This window comes from Anguilla anguilla, chromosome 12 (genome assembly GCF_013347855.1).
Source record: "Anguilla anguilla isolate fAngAng1 chromosome 12, fAngAng1.pri, whole genome shotgun sequence".
NCBI classification, from domain to species: Eukaryota; Metazoa; Chordata; class Actinopteri; order Anguilliformes; family Anguillidae; genus Anguilla; species Anguilla anguilla.
The window spans coordinates 13,228,994-13,252,299 of NC_049212.1; the positions used below are offsets into that span (position 1 = coordinate 13,228,994).

At 40.1% G+C, this 23,306-nt stretch overlaps 1 protein-coding gene across 8 annotated transcripts in view; it reads left to right on the forward strand.

The window, feature by feature from the left end:
- Positions 1-23,306, forward strand: part of igsf9ba (immunoglobulin superfamily, member 9Ba) — a 103,682-nt gene that overhangs the window by 10,946 nt on the left and 69,430 nt on the right. For all 8 annotated transcript variants that reach the window (XM_035385447.1, XM_035385449.1, XM_035385448.1 and 5 more), the window contains exon 2: positions 20,628-20,825. In XM_035385447.1, the coding sequence (XP_035241338.1) occupies positions 20,628-20,825 (198 nt within the window). The remainder of the gene's footprint in view (positions 1-20,627; positions 20,826-23,306) is intronic.

Sequence of the window (23,306 nt, forward strand, 5' to 3'; positions counted from 1 at the left end):
GCGTACAAGGAAGAGAGCTCATATTCTATATTATGGCTGTATTGATCGGCAATGGTGGAGATGTGGTCCTTCCTCAGTAACTTAAGTCATTGTCGGAAACCAGTAGTCAACAACTGAAAATGTTGCAGTCCTTTTGAGCCAGTAGATTTTCAAAGTATCCCATCATTAATTTCACATTTGGCACATGTGTTATGGACCTACATGCATTGTCACCAACGAAAAATGCTTATCTTAGCTATTGTGTAATTGAGAGTTCCAAGCTAATGGTCACAGCTCACTATAGCTTTATGTGAGTGAATTAATCTATTGGTACCATCATTCCTTCTATAATGTGTGAGTGGGAGCAGGAATGACATATAACAGTTATTACAATCATCAAATACAGACTCAAGTTTCAGTGATTGTTGTGGACAGACAGCTACAGGGTTCACTTTCCATAGTTTACCCATAGTTCTTGTATTATTTTGTATTATTTCATTTGTGTATGTTTTTTATTGGCCTGACAATGTTTGTGTGGATTAAAAGATATCTTTCACAATTACCCAAGTTTCTGGTGGCATTAAAACGGCTGGTACGGGCCATTCGGGAATGTGTGGTCTCAAGCAAGAACATACAGTTCAACTCCAAAAGCAATTTGTACAGACATATTATACCTCCAGAGGTTGTACGTGAGCATAGGCTGTAAGTGAAAGCGAAAATACAATCTTATCAGGCCAGAGAAAGCCCAAACCTGTTGATAGTTTAATGGCCTTGAAAGACCGCCAGCATCCGCGGCTGGTCGCTAAATTAGCCACGTTATGTATCCTAATGGACACGCCCCTGTAAGATATGTCAGAGTGAGGAAGTTGAAGCTTTCCTAGTTTCCAGTGTGTTACACAAACTTGAGATTTGAGTGGCAGTGGAGATGCTAACAGTTTGTCAGCTGGTCTACACTAGGGATGGGTATCGTTAGGCTATTATCGATACCGGTATCGATATTGATATATACTTATCAATACTACTCTCCATAATTTGGTGCAAAAAACGTCATGTTGTGTAAAGATTTAAAAGTTGTTTTATTGTTTTTGGCAGAACATAACTATAGTTCTTGAGCTTCTCACAAGCTAACGAATGTGTCCCTGGAAGGGGGGTGGTAATTGGGGTTCAGACCCATGGTCATTTCCCTACAGTGGAAAAAATATAATTAACGAGAAGAAATACAGGACAGGGTTGCATCAGCTCATACTGAGTTCAAACTTAGCTTAGTTCAGCGTTTCCCTTAGATGAAGGTACCGCTGTTGAATTTCTGCTGTTAATGCGAGAATGTTTTTAAACCTATGCTTTGAGGCAAATTTTTCCTCGACACTACTATCAGTAGAATATAGATCTTTTGGCATACTGCTCATATTCGAGCATGACATTTGCATAAACGGTTGCGCTAATTTACTTTCGCTCTTAAGTTAGCTTGTCATGTGCGACGGCTTCGGCTTTGTCTGTTTTTCAGGGGGCATTATGGGAGTCTCTTGCGGTGTTGTTTCCTTGCCCGACCAATCCGTACTGTGGAATGGATGACTGGCTTTATGATATGTGTGAGATGCTAGCATGGACATAGGTGAATCTGTTAGGCATGAATCAGCTGTAGTAAATTTCCAGTAATCAGCCGTGTGCGTACACGTGTGTGTGTGTGTGTGTGTGTGTGTGTGTGTGTGTGTGGTTTGTATCCTTGCAAGGCCGATGCACTGCTGCCTGAAAAAATCCTAGGGGAAGCACTCGTTAAAAAAATATGTTTATGCTAGCTAACTAACATTAGCTAACCAACCACTTGGTGTATTGCGTATCAAGCAATGCCTAAACCAACCGGACTCCTCTATGTTGAAGGGCTGCAAGTCTTTCACTACAAACGTGGTGACAGCCCTGTGACATTTTGCGATTTGCTCCCATGTCACTCCTCGTCTAGCGATGGTGAATGGGTTGGGCTTGGGTGTTCGACTTGAATTGCTACTTTACTGCATGAGCAGCCGTTTTGCTCAAGTAGTCAAAACACTGCACTGCTTCTTGCTTATGGCATGTTGTATTTGTAAGTGTTTCATTCGATTGCTGGTTATGGATTTTTTTTTTTTGCAATCAAAGCAAAATTTCTTTGCGCTTTTAAGTTATGTTAGAATGAATTGAAGTGGATGTCATGAATGAATTATGTGGTGTAAATACCAATAGCAGCACCATTTGTCTAGGACCTTATTGATATATCAGTTCTTACCAATCAGGCACCGGTTCATAATTTAAATTTCTTACCATGTCCAATGTGATGTCAAAATTCAATTTTTGCACGTCATATTTTCTTGCATGCACTCCAACTTTTGAAGGAATGAGACTGCTGGCAACTTGAGAACTCTTCTCTAAGGTCAGCTCTGAATTTTTCAGTCCGTCAGATAAAATGGCCCTAATCAAACACAACTTTGTATTAAAAATAGTTTTTGTGTGGTTCATGGTCTCATTTAACATCAGGTAAAGAATGGCTCTGCTGCAGTAAATCAATTAATGGTCCTTACAAATCATTACAGTCTGAATGCCTACAATCTGTTGCACTTGATTGAGATAATTGTTCAGTTCTTGCTCTCTCTCTCTCTCTCTCTCTGTCTCTGTCTCTCTCTTTCTCTTGCTCTCTCTCTCTCTGCCTGTTGCATGGCTTAGCTGGTCTACTGTCAGGGGAATGGAGAGTTTGACATGGACAATATGTCTCCAGCCATGCAGTACTTGTGGCAGTAATTGGATATAGATCCGGCCTTGTTTTATTAGCCATAAACGTGTGTTTGCTTTCACACATGTGGCTACCCAGTTGCTTGACAGGCATGGTACATAATGGCATAATGTCTCCTTCAAACCATAATTATGCTGTTTTACATTTGACTGAATATGATTACTTCGCATGAATATTGTGAAGCTTGTTTGAATAACAAACTATAACCCAGTAAACTAACTACTCATTTGTACCTGCAGCCAAATTCTCTCTACTCTTTGTGCCCTTGAGCCTCGTGCTTACCCTGAATCGCATCGTTGAGCTCTCCATCTGTATAAATGGAAAGTCACAGAGCTGATGATGAAACTGCCCTCTCTCCATGCTCATGTGCTGACCCGCTGTCCTCCAAATCCCCCAATCACACGTTCGCAGCTCCCTGACTACACGGGCACCCTACTTTGGGTCTGATTTGGTCTGGCCCTGGTAGTTCTACATAACCTGACCAGTGCAGCTTCAGGAGCTGCTGCATCGTTAAAGCTCGGAACTGGACACTTGTTGCTACTCGACGTGACATTTATTCCGGTTTTGTTTTGTTAGCGTTTTGTTCTTCTTAATTGGTTATTTTCAGTTTGGTTAGCTAATGTTTGATTTATAAACGGCACTTAAACGTGTCTCCAGACTGTTATTTCTGCTCATGAATTTTAAGACGGCATTTAAATGCCGGCTGAATATTTATTCATTAATTTTAATGTAATGTGGATCAGCGACGTCTCTGAAGGGCTGAGGCTCCCATCTGAAGATTAAGATGAATGACGGGGTCCCTAAACTGCCGGGGCTCCCCACACATTATTCTTAATTTATCTGCCCTTATGCTTGTCAGGTTAACAGCATAATACGATGGGAAAAATGATGCTGATAAAGATTTTTTTCCTCTCTCTTTTGCACCCCCCTTCGCACACTATTTTATTCATTCATTCATTCATTTATTTATTTATCTATACAAATTTCATGAATTGAATAGTTATGTAACACAGTAGAACCAAAGTGACATTGAAATTTTGGGCTCTATTTGCTGGCTGGCGCATGGCATGTTGCGAGCTTTCGCACTGGCGAAATGGCATTTTCATCACGATTTTGACGTGACTGTGCCATTCGCTAATTTTGTGACTCGCTGGGAGGGGAGCCGCTGCAGGGGGTGTGTCAGTCAATATCACATGGCACAGTGCAATTTTGATGCAACTCATCGAAATTTAAGTTCAGTTGACCCTGCCATTTGCGCCTTTCGCTGCCCACCTGCTCAGACCTTGTTTAAGGTGTAAAGCACAGGCCATCGCATAGCTCATTTTAGGAATTTCCCATGCATCTGTGCATAATCACAGCCTAATCAATTGCTAATCAGCGGTTCTCATGCTGTACAATTTGACTTTGAAATAAATCCCAGAAGCAGGATACATATGGGAGCGTCAGTATAAATGTAACAGTCCTCAAACGGTGATGAGAAAAAACTCCTTGATGGCTATAGAATGGAGCCCATCCACCTCTGGCTGGTCTGGTGTAAAGTAGTAGAAGAATGAAATGTAACAGAAGTGTAATAAAAAAAAGCAATTAAATTGAGTTGAGCAGGTTACAGTTGAGGTAACAAACTAACTGGAATAGTAGAAATCCAGGTTGCTCCATTCATACAGATGGGGACATCATGATTTTTTGGTCATCTAGCAGACAATCCTTGCTAAAATTGACTCCGAAAACCATACTTTTCAAGGACAGATGACTGCTTAAAATGATGTATGATCTCATTATAAATAAAAATAATGCCGTATATCAGAGAATTATTTCTAGAACAGAGTTTCTTGTCTTGCTCTAAAACATATTATATATATATATATCTTTGGAATGTCGAATTGCTCCATTCACATGATACAGGACTGAATTGTGTATACAGACCTGAAATGGCCACTTCAGCAGCAGTGTACATAAAATTATTGACCGTGTGACATTTATGATGCGTTATATTTATATTTACACCCATACTTTGCATTTATTGTTCATTATCTTTTTTATTTTTTATAATTTTTTATGCTGTAGTTATTTTTAATTGTTTATGGCTGTTCTTTTATTGCACTGTAGTCCCAGGTGTACTGTCTTTTGTTCTTTTTCTTACGGCCATCTGTAATGACAAGAATGACAATAAACACAACTTGAACAATCTTTTCATTTTAATTGACTGTAGTTAAAATCATAGCTACAGTACTCACAAATTATGGATAAACTGCCTTTATAAACAGTGTTTGATGATTAATGCATTATATTTCATAGCAAATGTAATGCGTAATAAACGTAATGTCACCATAAAACAAGAATGTAGAAATAATTAGCATTTGAGTTAAACAAGTAATAATCATTACAAATTCCTATATGTATTAGTTCATACCAACACAATTGAGTAGTCTAACGTATCTTTATGGTGGATATTTTAGAATTGGCTTGAACATTTATTGCTTAGTCCAGTATTTTAATACATGAAATGATAAGAAGAAAATAAAAAAAAAGAATCTTTTGTTTGTATACTTTATTTTCAAATTACTGATGGTCGGAGAATGTCATTACCACTTGAGATCATGAAGATATATAGAATAGGGGAGAATGGCAGAATTGTAATAATTTTCTCTTTTTTCCCAAATTACTTTGAAGCAATTTGATCAAAAGCCATGAAATTTCACTACAAAGAGCGTACACTTACAACATCTGTTACAATAAGTCACTGGCCCATAATTTGGTTTGTTTTAATTTTTTTAAGAAATGTTTTAATTCTGATGGAAGAAAATTCAAACATTTTTTCTTTTTTATGAGATTCGTTTGGAATCATTTTTTGAAAAAAAAAAAGTTACAGACCAACTTTGCACTTCCCGCAAAAGAATGTCTTGGGAGAAACATATGATTAGTGTATCATTATCCTCACCTTCCATTCCATTGAGACTTCTAAAATTGGCAGAACCCCCTGTGCAATTCACACGGCTCTTAAAGGGGATGAAAAGAGGTAATTTGATTGGCCGTTAATAAATGCGGCTACACCACACCCACTTATAATATATTCAGTTATTACCCAGCTCTGTTTCCAGGTGCACCATGCATTTTGCGCAGTGCGCTCCTCGCCTCTTGCCCCGAAAATGCCAACATTCACTTGCCATGGCCAGTGCAACCACACACCGTGCCACTGACTGCCTCCAAGCGCTGTGCGACATTGATTCAGAAAAATCGAGCCCTTTGGCTCTACTCTTTGTAAGTTTTCATCTCAGAATGCCATTTATTTTTTATGAAACACCACTTTTATCCAATTCTCTGTGGTACCATCCAACACACCCAGCCTTTTAAATCTTTTACATGAACAAGCCAAATTAATAAAATTTTATCTGTATTTTGGAGAGTGCCTTATTTCTTCTGAGATGATTTAGTCAAATGAGCAGATCCCTTTTATTGGGTACCCTCTGGACTAATATTTTATTTTGAGGGCTTCTTATGCATAGTGCTATGTATGTGGTCTCTTGCCAGTATCCTCCTGTGGCTCTGAAGAAGCTACGATGTCATTTCTGAATGTTGTGCAACATAGCGTGGTGCATGGAGATGTCAGCCATTAGTTTAATGTGAAAAAACAAAGGTATAGCACATCACAGAGTATTTGGATAGAAATATTTAATCAGAAGCATTTATGCAAATCTGTCATTTCATTGATTAATGAGTTGCCTTAATTGGCACCCTTGGAGGATTTCACCCTTGGGAAGACATGTCAGCATGTCAGCAAGAATGGTGCTTGGTCTGCAGTATTGGTTCTTCAGACTGGATTTGAATCTGATACTGCTCTGGGGCATGTGCATTGGCCATCTATAGCAGGAGTTTTGATTACTGTTGCAGTCTTACTGTTGGGCACTGACAGCACAACTGTTTTCTGGAGGGCGGCTTAGCTATGTTATGAAAAAGTATCGGTAAGGCTATATGTGATTTTACCTTTTTTATTCCTCCATTTTTTTTCCTGTTCTCCAAATTTTTGACAGCCGAGTTAAGTATGACTGTCCCGTTGTTGTCACATCCAGAATCCATTCAGGAGGGTGCATGCTCGCAGATGCACTCTCTGAAATTGTACAGCCAACAGCTGCTACTTCTCTCTCTGCAATCCACCAAACGAGGCTTCTGACAGAAGCAGATTGCAGGTACCGTATGGGTTAGAGAAGCAGTTATTGAGTGATGAGTCATGGGATGTACTGAAGACTAAAATCCTTCCTTCTGGTTGACACTGAGGCTAATTATATGTCCATTCATGACTCCTGGCCACAGCCAGAACTGGGATGATCATTGTTCATTTTCGCACTTCGGGGCTTTGTGCTGTAGAAACGCGCAGTGCTTGGCTTTGCCATTGCCAATAGATGTAGCCCACCACACCAACCAGAGTTAGAGTAAGGCAGTAGCCTTAAAACAATTAATTTATTGTAAGCTGGAAACTAGATGTCATGACTCAAGCTGTTCTATTTTGTTAATTTATATGATGTGGTTTATTATTTCATAACATAACATAACATACTGTAACAATGCTAGCCATTTTCCTAACAGAATTGTACCTAGTTCTCTGGTTACCTCCAGGATAAATGGTATCTAACACTATATCAAGCCTGGTTTTGAAAACCCCTGGAGTTTCTATCTCTACTACATGACCTGGCCGGCTATTCCACACATTGCCTGCTCTCTGCATGGAAAAATGCTTCCTAATGTCTGTGCAGAATTTACCTTTTGCTGATTTCCCTTTATGTCATCTCATTCCACTGACTGAACTCAGCACTCAGTACTTTTGGCTATGTATCCTTGCATCCTGTTGGCTTTTTTTTATTTTTTATTTTTTTTTTTACTGCTACAGCACAGTGCCTAGAACCTGAGTGGTTTTGATCAACCATTGCTCCCAAGTCTTTTTTCAGATTCAGTACAATTGTGTTCCTCCCATAAAGTAATCATATGTTATGTTTTTATTTCCCACATGTAAAGGTTTACACATAGCTACTGTATATTGAATTTAATTTGCCAGGTTTTCGCCCATTTCTGGATCTTGTTTAAATCTTTTTGGATTACTTTGGTAGATTCCTGCAAATTTAACTAAGGTACTTCCAATGTCCCTGTAAGGTCATTGATATAAATGAGGAAGAGCAGTGGTCCCAGCACCGACCCTTGTGGGACTCCACTTTCCGCAGTACCCTGCTCAGATAAGATCCCTCCTACTCTTTGTGTTCTACCCTGTAGCCAGCTACAAACCCACTCTGAAACACATCCTGCAATTCCTACTGTCTTCATTTTGCTAATAAGTCTCTCAAGTGGTACCTTATTAAATACCTTTTTGTTTTTTTCGAAGAATGGTTTAAGTAGATTCTTGTGATTTGAAGACCGATTAATAGTATTCATGATGTAATTTGTTAGCATTTCACCCTGTGGTACTAAAACTAATTCCATTTTATTCTGCTGCAGTGTCTACAGGATTTATTTATTTAATTTTTAATGTAATTCTTGCAGCAACACTTGAATGAACAGAAAGCCACGTGGTGAGGATACTTAGAATGCTGACTGAGAGGTGATCTTGTTCTGTAATGGCTGTTTGAATAGCTTTTAAACACTACGGTTGTCTTCAGGGAAACAGCAGAGGGAATTAATTAGAAGGTACATTTAAGCGCACCAGTGTTATGCTGCAGAGGAAAGTGAATGCCATACTGCCTTGTTGAGATCTGAATATGTGCTGTCTTTGAAACCCACCCACACAGACCCCTCAGGGTCACTGTATCCATTACAACAATGAAGAGAAATGACTGGGTGTGCTGATCTCCTGATTGTGATGTCATAAAGGGATTGTGGTTCCATTAGAAGGGCAATACATTATCCAGCTCCTGACTAACCAGAACTCAGGATAGGTACCATATTCTTGAGTAGGAACAAAAACTATGGGCAGCGCTTATCCTGCCGTGGATCTTCCTCAATATTCACAATGTCTTTATACAGTGTATGCAATGCATGGTAACAGTTTCCTTAAGCATGCATAAATAGTATGTCTAAGTGTACCGTTTTGTGAAGTACTTGAACATGCACTGCTTTTGAGTTAATTAGCATATTTAATTGACATCAAAAGGCAAGGCAATGAACTCATTATTACTGATACGTTAATGATTCTCATAATAAGAGTGCTTATAAAAGGTTTATTAATAATTAATAAGGCTGACAACAAGTGCTACAAATACATACGTGGAAAATTAAACTTCTGAAGCATATGTATTGTTATATGTTATTCCCTACAGTCATTTCTGACATCTATATTTTGATATTGGTACCTGCTCCATTCATGATTCCTTGCAGTACATTTTGCACTTTAGGTTATTTATTTGTTTTGTAACTATCGTTTTCCTCTCAATCATTTTGAAATCCTTGATGGTAACTGTAGGCCAGTCCCATCACTGCAATATAAGGGAGAATCTTTGCAGATGACGACTGATTCTTTTAAGCTATCCAGGCCATTGGTGGATATGTGCAGTCACTGGTACGGAAGGACTACACTTTAAGCTTTTAAAATGTTCTTTTTCATATAACCTCCCGTATTGGCTGGTGGATGAGATTTACTTAAAAAACAAAAAAACAAAAGAAAAAAACAGAGAAAAGATGAATTCATAAAATTCTGAAAATTGCTTGCAGAGCGTGTAAGAATGCAAGGCATTCTGTTGCAAGCACCACACAGAGTCGAACCTGTTTGAATTGCTCATGTTGATTGTTTGTGTAAGCACTCGATTTTTGTTAGAAATGATTATGTCTTTATTTTGATGATGAAAGTACTTCATACATACCTACAGTAAGGTGTAACTCACAAAGACAATGTCAAACTTTAGACAGACTGATGAATTTTTCATTTAGGAAGTCAGAGTCCTGGAAAACAATTCTGGGCAAATATAAAAAATAAAGAAGGAGGAGTATCAGATAATATTTGACAAACCATGGCCGCAAACATGGAATGAAAACCCTGTAAAAACAAAGAAAGATTTGACTTTTTAAATTTGAATGTTCCTAATGTTCACTTTTTATGGCTGTGGTGAGTCTTTATTACACACACAGCAGGGAGAGTTCATGGAAGTTAATGGCTGGACCAAGTCTGTCCCATCCACAGTAACTGGGTCATAAATCTCTGTTCATCCAGATGGATTTCCACTAACTATGTATCGATTAGCAAGTGTGAAGCATTATATTTGGATACTACTGTATATTTTGTAAAGCCCCTTAAACTTATTATTTTGGTTTCACTTGTGTGTCTTTGGCAGAACATTGTTATATTACCATTTTGACATTTGAGCTCTATTTATTTGTATTCAGACCCATGCATCTATATTATTTCTGTTAAAAAAGGAACTCTTTGAAAGGCAGCATGGATCCCTGTGATGTATGATGTGTAGTTATAATAAACCTGAGGCTATGGAGACTTTGTGGTACAGAACTTTGCCGTCTTTTAGTTTCTTCTTTTCTTTGAAAAGAGGGCAATGAGTAACAGGAGTTTTCTCGATGAGATTCCAGTGACAGAAAGCAATTATAGTGCAACCGTGGCACATGACAGATAAATGTGATAAGTGAAATTCAATCTTTGTATCCCTGGATGGCCGAGTGTCATGTCAAAGCCCCTAACAGCATCACTCTGCTTTGTCTCTGCACTGAATCATTAAAACAATGTCAGGTGCCGCAGTACATCTAAGAGCAGATTTGCCGGTTTGAATCCGGCAGAGGTCATGAATACATCTCTATGTTAAGTGTAAATACACCTCGCGGAAGAGAGGTTAATCTCCAGCCCCCTCATACTAAAGGCACCTCAGTATAAAAAGTCAATTTTCATTAGAGACGCGTTGTCTTGTGTGGAAAATGTAGAGCCGCTTTATCATAGGTTTCATGCCACTTAGTTTCACAGGTGGAGATGTGGATATGAAGACGTATTTATTTAAATTACCCAGTGGTTCGAAAGGTGAGAGAAATGTACACGTTGCAATGGTAGATTAATGGATGATTTGCCATACAGTGAAGCAATTAACCAGCGTACACTGTGGGGTTATTCTCAGAACCATTCTTCACATAGTACTTTTCTTGTATAATGATTTAATATTATGTTGAGCCCACACTTCTTTGAAGTAATCATTTCTGAAGAGATAAGGCACCGTGAGGTAGAGCAAGTCATTTACATAACGCTTTTAAACAGATATGAAATGATGGCTTTGGGGATAACATGCCTCAGAGTTTTATAAATATGGTGATTCAGCCTCCGCGTCTTTCTTATGCATGCCTAAGCCTCCTGATTTTATCCTACCATTACAAGATCTAAATTCTAGCCCTTCCATTTTCTAAACTATGGGCTGGATTCAAAAAGAGCTTTTCTTTCTTCCCACAACTCTTGACAAGTTCAGTAATCTCAAAATGAATTCTTCTGTTTTTTTTTTTTATTAATGAACTGATTTTGATGAAAAGGGCACTTCCATTTATTTTTCCAAGTTAAGCTCAAGGACAGAAGTTCATTGAATTCAGACATAGTTTCTTTTAAAATATATAATTTACAAAACAGTTTAATTTCACATAGATGGTCAGTTGTGTGGATGATGTTCAGTCAGCACAAAAGAACAAATGTACTTAGTGTTCATGAAAATAACCTTTAAAATATTAATGGTGGGAAACTGAAGCAATGTAATAAATAAAATAATAAAAATAATAATAATAAAAAGCCCCATGCGTTACACTCTTAACTGTCTTGTTGGATTGAGCCACAACAGCAATGCTATAATCACTGATGATGTCTTCTTTATTGCATGTAGCCTATCTGAAATATTTAATCGGCTTATCTTGCAATAGACTAAATGCAATTTAAAATGCAAATAAGCTGCAAGTAGTGCCTGGAAACTGAGGAGAGTCACTTTTGGTCTTCGTCCAAAACAATATCACGGCCCTGCTGTAATATGGTATTTACGGAGTTTTAAACTGTGAAATCTGCTGGGTGAAACAGGTGATTTTCCTGTAGGCGCTCTGATGGGTACGCATGGCGTTGCCCTGCCTGTAGGGGGCGTGGGAAACAAGGGCATTACTAAGGCCACACAGCGCTCAAGCACGCTGCAGCACGCACCCAAGGGCTGTTTTTGTCCATCTCCTCTAGGTTGCCTGGCAACCAGTGTTGGGGAAACCTTTAAGGCCCCTCCCACTGTATCGCATCAGCACAGTTCAGATCCAGAGTCCTAATTATTCCTCCCCCTCTGAACATGATACACCCACGGACCCCCTCATTACACTCTTCACTGCAGGATAAACATAGCACTGTCTGCTGTATGGAAGACTCCCCAATTAAGTGATTTCCCCCCATTGTACTGTAGATGACATCATTAGCATTCATCCAAGTGACTTTAGCTCCCTAAGAGCAGCTCTGATTTAATTTGATGCTGCTACACTTAACAAATTGGGTTTTATTGTCAACAAGTTGTTTTGTCTCGTGATAGCAGCAACGTTCCTGGAGGTGGAAGGGCTGCAGTCTTGAGGATAACTGATGAAACATGTAAAGCCTGTTCTATACCCTTCAAAGTTTGCCTAATTATCCATTTCTGCATAGAAAATAAAAGCAGATCCAGTTGATTGTAGATAAACAGAATAATCAAATGAAATTATTTAAGAGAAGGGTGAAATTCTGAACTTGGATAGGTTAAAATCGATGACTTTTTTCAGTATCAAGAAAATGAGGTTTGGATGTTTGACAGTGTTGAATTTTTAAAAAGTAATTTCACTATGCTATTATCTTTTGTAAAATAAATAACCGGAGTGTATTTATTTATTTATTTATTTATGTAATAAGAATGAAAAAAGGACTACAGTGGTTTGAAACTACAAAACGGACTAAGATGCCATGCACAAAGCTGTACTTTACACGCTGCCTAGTAAACACTTTCGCTGGGTGTTATTTATTTGTTTGTTTATTTATTTTATTTACCCCAGTAGAACCCCAGGAATCTCTTTAGGTGTGCACGGTGGCTGGCAGCAGTCAGTGTGTGAACACGTGGTCTTTTCAGGCTGTTAAATAAAGCCTAGCCCCAGGGCTACATTGTACTGTCGCACCTCTGCAAGGGGAACAATGGCTGGTTTCAGGAACGGTGCCCGTCACCGGCCAGAAACAGCGATTTTATTACATCTGCTCTCTTTCACTCAAAAACAGCGTCTGGGTTTTAATCAAGTAAAGTGGATTAACTCCGCTGAGGATAAAAACACTGAGGAGGATTGGAATGGCAAATACAATCACAAACTGAAAAGGACTTCCTGCAAAAAAAAAAAAAAAAAAATTTAAATGAAAGAAACAAAAAGAACTGAAAATGCAATTATCAGGAATGACAGCAGTGAGATATGAAAAGAAGAAAGGAAAAATGTAATAATCGGGAATCAGACAGGGTGAAATATGCTTACATTAATAACAGCCTCAGAAATTGTCTGTGCCACAGTTTACTCAGTAAAGCCACTGCAGGTTCTTCCCCTGCCACAGATTCAGTTTCACATAGTTTTAGTAATACAGGAGAACGTAGTTTTAGTAATACAAGAGACAGTGAAACGGCCTCCTCTCTTTGCTTGGTTTCAGCGGGTAGTCTTTTTTATTCTTCTCATAATTTACAGTTCCAAGATCAATCTTTCAGAGATCCGTATTTGTTTTGCAGGATTCACTGATGTTTTAGCGTGGGGATTATATTTCAGTTTAAGCTCAGCCTCTGGGCAGACTGGGATTGGCAGGGGTCTGGACGTACTGTACTGCGTCCTGAGGTCCTCCAGCGTAACCGTGGAGACGTGTGATGCGAGTTTACCTCCTTGCGGGCCCAGTAGAAAGCTGATCCATGAGCAGCCATCTGCCAGAGATTCTTCACAGCCATCTGATGATGAGGTCCTCAGAACCAGTCCAGAGGAATCCACCAGGGAGCCTGGTGCCTTCTTAATCTAAACAGCAGTGAGGTTTATATGCTTAAATCTGAAATTGCACACTAATCCAGGTTTTCATCTGAAAGATACTCCCTATAAATTCACTGCTTTCCCCAGTGGTATTTTTGTCTCTTCACCAACTCTCCACAAACACTCATCCATTCATTCAGCAAAAGCATTTTCAGTAATTCACGCTCAGAACAGCCTTGTTTTAATTAAATGTTAAAGAGGTAAACACTGTGATGGCGTTCCAGAACTAGCAGGAAAGTGCACCTTTTTTGCGTATGTTGACCGCTGTACAGCGTGAATTTAATTTCCGTTGCCCTTGGTGAATGTGCTGTTAGCGCAGTATCGGCAGCTGAGAAGCACTGTGTTAATACACGGTAATACACGGCGCGGGAGAAGTTGAAAGGTGGAGCGAGGGTGGGAGAAGTAGGGGGACGCGGTGTCGCGTAGGGACAGGTTGGCTAAAGAAAGCGGAGGGGTCACTGCGACACTGTTTAAGCAGTCGTCAGAAGCAATATCCGTCACCGAAGCCTTCGCCCGGGCCATAGCCGCGGATCACCGAAGCCTTTGCCGGGCCATAGCCGCGGCGGGCTGAGGGGAAGCAATCAGCCCTCGGTGAGGAGCGCGTGCTTTATGGGGCCGTAAATCCTAATAGGAGCTGCGCTGAGGAGTCGCGCTGTCCTCCACCATCCCTCTCAATTAGGGGCCTATCAACTCCTCCGCCTTCTGCTCCGCCATTATGGCTGAAGAGCAATTTATGGATATTAATTGTAACGGTTTAAAGATTAAACTGCTCTCTCTGGTCTTAATGGTAAACGGAGACGCATCAAAGTCTCTCTCTCTCTCCGTCTCTCTCTCACACACATACACACACTCAAACATGGGAGTATGTTTGTTGTGAGGTTATTTTAATGCCACTAGTGTTTCTTTTAGGGAGGGGGAGAGTTTGGATAGCTGGAGAAACTTTCAAAGGCCAATGACAGCCAGTCATCGTGTTTTCCATTAGTGTAAGAAAGCAGAAAGACCCTTAAAATAGCTGAGACAAAAAATATAGCTGAGATACAAATATAATTCCTTGAACTGATCAATAAAAGTGGTGGAGAGAGCTTCCGGAAGATTGATAAGTGATTGAGCTGGTACAGACCAGCCCATGGTTGATTAACCAGACATTTCTGTCTGGTATTATGGTGCTAAACAAAATGGTGAGACATATCTGTGCTCAGTCAGGTTATGGAAAGCTTTTAAAGTGTTGAATTCTTTTGATTCTTTTTGGGTTGGAAGTATCTACCAGAAAAAATGTACTCTCCTATGCATGAAAAGTGTGATCTGCATGTACTGTACACACAATGTGGACGTATACAAACTGCACATGCCACAAATTATTTGAAGTTTTACAGCCTTCTCTAAGGAATGCTCTGTGAAGTATCTGGAGTAATTGCCCATGATAAAGAATGCATGCGCTGGTATCCAAAACTGTTTGTACTTCTTTCTGCTATAAACTTAAACTTAGTCAAACTATTTGAAAATTTCACATACTTTTAAAACCCATTTTAATACCTGATTTATATTTTCTCAGTTTTCAGTGCCCAATCATATATGCTCATTTGTTACTGCCTTTTCAGCATCTGTTCTTTTGTCAATGTCAGGTATCTCACTCCTAACTGGTTTTTTAATCAGGTTTTGTTGCGCTGCCAAGGTTGCGAGCAGTTCGTTACAGCATGTTGCATACCGTTGTGCTTTAATGGCATTTTCTCCAGTACTAGTAGAGATTTCAGTACAGTCACCACAAAAGTGATTAAACTGTTTTTCTACTTCCTCTTCAGTTTTCTGTCTGAAATGTCTTTTGGATTCCTGCCTGCTGTATTTTAAGGAGTTTTTTTTAAGGTTTGCTGTCAGTAACAACTGCCTTCATTCCAAGAGGCTTGCAAAAGAAAACTGGGCTTTGTTCAAGGAGAATATTTTGGAAAAAGCCATATCTTTTTTCAGGATGAAATTCCAGGTGTATTGGGATTGGTGTAAACAGTGAAAAAAAATGCAGATATTAAATGGTTAAGGCTGATTAAATGTGGATGTTGATTTTGAATCCGTGAAAGTATATTGAAAGGATATTGGTTTTTGCAAATACTGGATTTTAACCTTCTTTTAAATTGACTTACTATCATTAAGTGTGACAGATGTTACAATTAGGGCTGCAGAACTTGTGTGTGTGCACACGTGTGCATGTTGTCTCGGTGTAGATGCTTACTATTACAATAATTAGAAGGCTCTCTCACGGGACTTAAGTATCCTCTAGTCCGATGATCTTCATTCCTGGTCCTGGAGAGCCGCTGGGTCTTCTGGTTTTTGTTTTCCAGACCCAAGAAACCCGGTGAGGTTAGTTAACCGTGTAATCGACTGCTTTAATCGATCAATTAAGTAACAACAAAAACCAGCAGGCCCTGTGGCACCCCTGGAAAGGGTCTGAAGGTCGCTGCTGTAGTCTGTTGTTGACGGCAGGTGAGACATCAAACCCTTCATGTTTTTAAAGGATTCAAAGTCTTATTCCCATGGTTTTAATTAAAGTCAATTATGATGAACATGTTATATCTGTTTTCTATCACAGTAGAGCACTAATATTAAAGCATATGCTTATGATGTCACTGCAGAAGGAATGCTTATGATGTTACTGCTCTGAACAAGGTAGCAGCCAGAACCATGCAAACTTTACACAGCGCATGAGATGTATTTGCCTGTTCATTATCACATCTCATTATTGAGTTATTTTGTTAAAGTGATTAAATTTGTTGAGACCAGGGCTTAACATTTATGGAGGAAAATTTGCACCAATATTAATTCATATTAATTTTATTAAATAAATAAAAAATGAAATGTCAATATGAATAATTTAATAAAAAATTGTTTCCTCATTTAATTATGTCCTCATTTAATTATTTATTTACATATTTATTTAGTTATTTAATTATTTTTTAAATTAGTCATTATTATTAAATTATTTGTTTCCACATTTAATTATTTCAGGGTTGTTGGTGAATATATGCGCTCAGAAATAATTGAATCTGTCAGTATCACCCATCAAATTCTGTGAGTTTAATATTTCATATTTAACATTGGTTGAATTTTCTAGACCTACCCATGAAAACCCCCTTCAATATGGATCAGTTGAGTACCTAGATTGAGAGCCATAGATTAGAGGCAAGTTAGATACTTATCCTTAGCTTGTTACTTATGACGACCAACGTGGTAATCTGCTCAAGTGGAATAACAGAAACACAGAAGAAAAAACTATTTTTAATGAAGGGAACCTACATGCTTCAGTTTAGCCTGCTAGGCTTTATAATCCATGCTGCAAAACACCGTACACTTAGCAGATGCCTTGTTGTTAATATCACAGTCATAAAGGCTGGAGATCATTGAAATTATTTCAATGAACTTCTTTATCTGACTCGTAACCTGAGTCATGGTTTGTAGCACTAGTTTCTGTTTGATCGGCTAATAATAAAATATATCTCGCTAAGATACACAGAAATACACTTACCACTTTAAAGATCATAACTGGGTCAGTTGCTGATGCTGCAGTTCAAAGTACACTGGCAAAAGCAGGCAAGAGCAATCAACCAACCAATCGGATATTGGGAATTAAGCCCACCGGCTTTGATGGGTGATGTTGACAGATTTAATTAATTTTCAGTGCACACATATGCCAGCAATCCTGAAATAATTAAATGTGGAAATAAATACACAAACGGCCAGAAGTATGTGGACACCTGACAGCCAGCCTCTCATCCAAAATTATGGGCATTAATATGGAGGTGGTCCACCCTTTGCTGCTATTAGAACCTCCACTCTTCTGGGAAGGCTTTATACTAGATGTTGGAGCATTGCTACAGGGATTCGCTTCCATGCATCCAGAAGAACATTTGCGAGGTCGAGCACTGATTGGGCGATTAGGCCTGGCTTGCAGTTGGCTTTTCAATTGATCCCAAAAGTGTTGAATTGGGTTGAGGTCAGGGCTCTGTGCAGGCCAGTCAAGTTCTTTCACACTATTCTTGACAAAACCATTTCTATATGGACCTTGCTGTGTGCCCAGGGGCATTGTAATGCTGCAACAAGAAAGGGCCTTCCCCAAACTGAAGCACAGCATCATCTAGAATGTGATTGTATGCTGTAGCATTCAGATTAGTATTCACTGGAACTAAGGGGCCTAGCTCAAACCATGACCAAGGGGTCTCCAGATGCTTCTGGCCATATAGTGTAATTAAATAGTGAAATTAAAAATAAAAAAACTAATTAAATGAGCCTATAAATAATAAATGTGGAAACAAATTTAGCATTTAGTTAATGTTTTAGTTAGTTCTCATTTAACTTTTTATTTATTTATTTATTTATTTATTTATTTATTTATTTATTTATTTTAAGTTAATGTGATGATACATATATTCCAAACAATTGCTTCATGTGAGCAAAGAGCTGTAATGTTAATCGGCTAGGGAGCTAAGGAGTTCAAAATTTGCCCCCACTATTGAATTACGATGTAACCAACTACATCTATCTTTCAGACAAATCTCTCATTGGTAACACACAACTTATAAAATTGTCCTTTTGGCTTCTTTAGGAGCATTGTTTTTCTATGCCCCATTCTTCTCTGTAATTTGGCATGGATGATTGTACCTCTCAAGTGCCACTCCACCCTGCTGCAGGAACACTGCAGATGAAGTCTGTGCACTCCAGTGTCTGTTTTATACAATGTAGGCCACACCATACGAAGAGTACCACTGGAAAGTTTGCACCCAGTAAAATAATTTCGCTCACTGTCAAGAACCTATAGCCTGTGGGTTTCTGGTGTATCGTTGATTCATACAGTAGACTCATACAGAAGTAACCGTAGGAACCCAGGCTAATTTAAATGCAACCATCTTCTGGTAGAATGAGATCGACTGTGTACCGCCATGTGTGATAAATTCATTGTGTCACTGTGTGCTCCTGGTTATACCCACAATGACCTAACCTGTACTGTAGGACCCAGCCTATACACTTGTAGCGAGTGCCTCTACTGACTGAGCCAGTTGTGAGCCCCTTTACCTTAATATCATTTGTGCAGATTATATATATGTATATGCGTATAGACAGTTGAACTTTGTTTTGATTTTATGTGGTCCCTCAGCTCCTGCCAAAGCAATAATGTTTCTCTCTGACAAACACTTTGGAAAACTTTTAAGATTCTTGAGACCCTGACTACTGGCTGTTAGCTTGGCAGAATGAATTTAACGGTCAGTAGAAACCATTTGGAGAATATTGCTTATGCCAGCCAACTGGCACGGGCTCAAGAAGCCGTTTATCCACTGTCAGTTTGCAGTTATCAAATGCAATGCGATTGGACCCTTTCCAAGTTGTTTAATAAAGAATAAATTCAATGGAATTACTTTCAATTAATTGCTTGTCTCTGAACTTCTTTTCTGAGGTGACCCGCTTTCAGACGCACAAGTTTACGGGCGGAACAGTGAAAAGGGAAAGTGGGCAGGTAGAGCAGGGCAGGCCGGCTACGCTAACTCCTGCTGACTGCTGCCGAAGTGGAGAAGCGTCAGCTCGGATGACACAGCAGCCTGCAGTAAAAAATCCATTCATGGGGTCATCATTTCTGCTGAGGCACGAATGTTGACCTTCTGCTCTCCAGAATATAGCCCCACTCTCCTCAACCACCCCTCCCCCCGTAGGCCAACAGCGTTACCCTTGTATCCTCGCTCAGAAGGCCCGAATTTAGCCCCTGGATCAATAGTCCGGCCGGACGAGAAATCCTGCCCTCGCCATTGATCTTATGGATCCACCACCAGGAGGTCTGCTAGTAGGGGGGATAACTCTAATCAAAACATCCCATTTTGCTTTTACGCCCTGCAGCCAGACCAATTGAGGTGTAAAGACGGGCAGGCCGTCTGATCTGACCCCTTGTGCCTAATGCTGCGTTTTATTGGACGTTCATATGGGTGATGGACGCTCATGCGTGTGATGGATTTTTTTCTTCTTCTTCTTGTTCCTGTGGCTGCCACCGGCGTCCCACATGTGCTGTCAGTTAAGCCATCTGTTAAAAGGTCAGCTTCCTAGGGAAAAGGAAATGCCATCAATTGCTCTTCCGTTAAAGAGGCTGTTTGGCTGTACGTACGGCACGTGCCCATTTGGTTTCTGAACGGCAGATCTAAGCCTGCTTGGTATGTGAAACCGCTCATGCTTTCCTTCTTTTCAGGAGCAGTAAGCTTAGGCCGTTTTTACACAGAGAAGCAAAGGCTAACAGAAAGCAACGTCTATCTAAGCAGCTGCAATCCGATTTGAGATCCGATTTCAGCGTTTGCCATCACTGTGCTTGCTGCTCTAGGGTCATTTACTGGGCCTTAGTCTCTACTGGGTATAATAAGACATTGTTGTGTTTGAAGGTGGACAATTTCAGACTTTTACTGAGACTTTCTGAACACTGTGGCCTGGATTAACTTTCATTTAGTCTCCTCATGAAGCACAAGTGCTTGTTTTCTTTTTTTATTGCCAAGCTGTAAGCCTAGGAATGCAGTGTGGGTGCATTTGTTGACATTGAATCACGTCACACCCAAGTGCCACGCTATTTTCTAATGACTGCTGTGGGCCCCTAATACTGTACCTTTATTTGGGTAATGAAGATAAAAAGTTGGGAGTAATTCCTTGAGAAATCTACAGCGACAATTCATAGAGCTCAGTGTAACACAATCACAGCTTGGAATATAGCTGCAGATGATGTTGTCAGGTTACAAGCAATGGACTGTTGACTTCTGTAAACTGTCTCTACCAGTTCCAGGGATCGGGAGGGGTTAGGATATATGAAAAGCAAGAACAAAATTGTTCACAAAAAAAGAAAGTTGAGTGTAAGGACCGCACCTCTGCTCTCTCCACCGCTCCCCTCACACAGGTGCCCACGGAGTCCGAGAGGAGCCCCAGTTTGTGACGGCGCGCGCAGGAGAGAGCGTGATTCTGGGATGTGACGTGTCGCACCCGCTCAACGGCCAGCAGGCGCCCTACGTGGTGGAGTGGTTCAAGTTTGGAGTGCCCATCCCCTTCTTCATCAACTTCCGCTTCTACCCTCCGCATGTGGACCCAGACTACGCCGGTAAGCCCTGGGCCATCGGAAAACCCATCGTGCCGTTTCACGCTACCTCATCTACCCCTTCATCCACCCAACCACCTTTCCACACAACCTGCCATTTCACACTACCTCATCTACCCCAGCATCCATCCAACCACCTTTCCACACAACCTGCCATTTCACACTACCTCATCTACCCCAGCATCCATCCAACCACCTTTCCACACAACCTGCCATTTCACACTACCTCATCCACCCCAGCATCCATCCAACCACCTTTCCACACAACCTGCTATTTCACACTACCTCATCTACCCCAGCATCCACCCAACCCCCTTTCCAACCCAACCTGCCATTTCACACTACCTCATCTGCCCCAGCATCCATCCGACCCCCTTTCCAACCCAATCTGTCATTTCACACTACCTCATTTACCCCAGCATCCACCCAACCCCCTTTCCAACCCAATCTGTCATTTCACACTACCTCATCTACCCCAGCATCCACCCAACCCCCTTTCCACCCAATCTGCCATTTCACACTACCTCATCTACCCCAGCATCCACCCGACCCCCTTTCCAACCCAATCGCTATTAGAAGTCTGAAGTCTACATCTATCTTAGCTTGATGTAGTGGGAGTGAGACAACGCACTGGGAATTATGACCCTTTCTGAGGGTTTCAGTGATATCTGTTGTTAATGGCAGAGTTTAACCCAGTGGGGTCTGCCTGTTAGCTTCTCATTTGCATGAACCATGCTGTGTGTAATGAGTTTAATGCACCGTTTTTATCACTACATTAAAGTATTACACTGATAAATTAAAACGGCAAATTACATTTAATTAAGATTCGGGAGAAGGAGATAATTTACTTTTATAAATAAAATTGTGTAATGTAGTGGTATTGGAGCTAGCTTGTGGCTCTGAGGTTGGGCAATGCTGTTGTACTCTTGGGCAAAGTATTTGACCTGAAGTTTTATTTGGATAGTAGATAAAATGTAAAAATATTTTTTATATTTTAAAAATCCAAATATAATTTTTGCAGTCGATAAAAACACAGAACTGAAAAAACCTTATAAAACAATCACCAGCTGTTATTATAGCACTATTTACAGTACTCATCCATTTGTGCTTCAAAATGCATTTTTTGTTTCATGGTTGTATAGTTCGCTTGCCTTCTTGAGCGTATACACTTATCAAGGTCTTTGTTCAGGAAATTAGTTGATAGTAGTGATAGTCATAGTTTGGTTTGGGCAAACTAACACTAATAGTAATAATGGTAACAATAGTAATAAATACCTGATTTATTATATATTACTGTACATATCTGCCAATATATGTAAAGATTGGCACTCTGGAGTGACCCAGTTCTTAAGGTTACTCACCCTGAGTGCGGGCTGGACCCTGTAGCCTTGAGTTCAGAGGTTTTAGCTTTTGCCATTAGCCTACCATAACTGAAAGCTCCTATAGTTGATGCAGGAAAAATGGCTTTGTCCTAGCAGAGACTGGGTTTGGGGCCAGTCAGTCTTGTGTCATCACTAAATTAGCTCCTCCCAGTGTCATTTTAGCTGCCAACAGGCTCCAATTTGTTATTAGTGAATCCGGCGCCTAGTGAAACCACAGCCTTGCTGTAATGCTATGCGGCCTGTGGCATGCAAGACCACACAGCACTACAGTCATTGGCTCATAGGTAAGCTTCTGTTAAGTTCATATGCTTCTGTCGAATGGGTTAAAAACCCTTGTGTAGAGCACCAGCGGCAATGTCCCAAATGGATGAATTGTCAGGTTCAAATGGCACACACATTTCAAACACAGAATCACTGTTTGATTTCTAGCCTCAGCTACGCTCCTGTCTGTTCTTGATAAAGAAGAGAAAAAGAGCATGCTGTCTTCTGAACAGGGTCTAAACACCGAGCAGCTTGTTTGTCACATCAAACCGAGTCATGATCCACATCACAGAAAATGCGTTTCAGAGGTCCTCTGGCAGATTGTGTGGGAGGGGCCAGGGAGGTGATTTCTGACAGCATGACAGACACACAACTATTTCTCTCTGTCCTGCAGTTGGACGACTTCCAATAAATTAGTTTCAGTCTTCGGTGCGCTATGTTGTCAAGCAGGGTTTTACATGTATCGTGCACTGGGTGCTAACCTTTTGCAGGCAGCAAAAATATTTATTTCATGATTTTGGTTGAAGTTTTACTTTTCTAAGTTTACTTTACTTACTTTAGTTTATCTCTTGACCAATGCAGACTTTAAGGGCTGTATTTTCCAGCCGGTGTGTTGTGAGCTGTCCACTGGTGAAATGGTATTTTCGCCATGGATTTTAACGTGCCTGAGCAATTTGGTAATTTTGTGACTCGTCCTGCATTGAAGTGGGAGGGGAGCCGCTGCTGGGGGTGTGTCAGTTAATATTGCATAGCGCAGTTCAATTTTGATGCAGCTCATATGAATTTTCAGGTCAGTGATGTCGGTCATTATAACTTTCGACACCTGCCTGCTCAGACCACA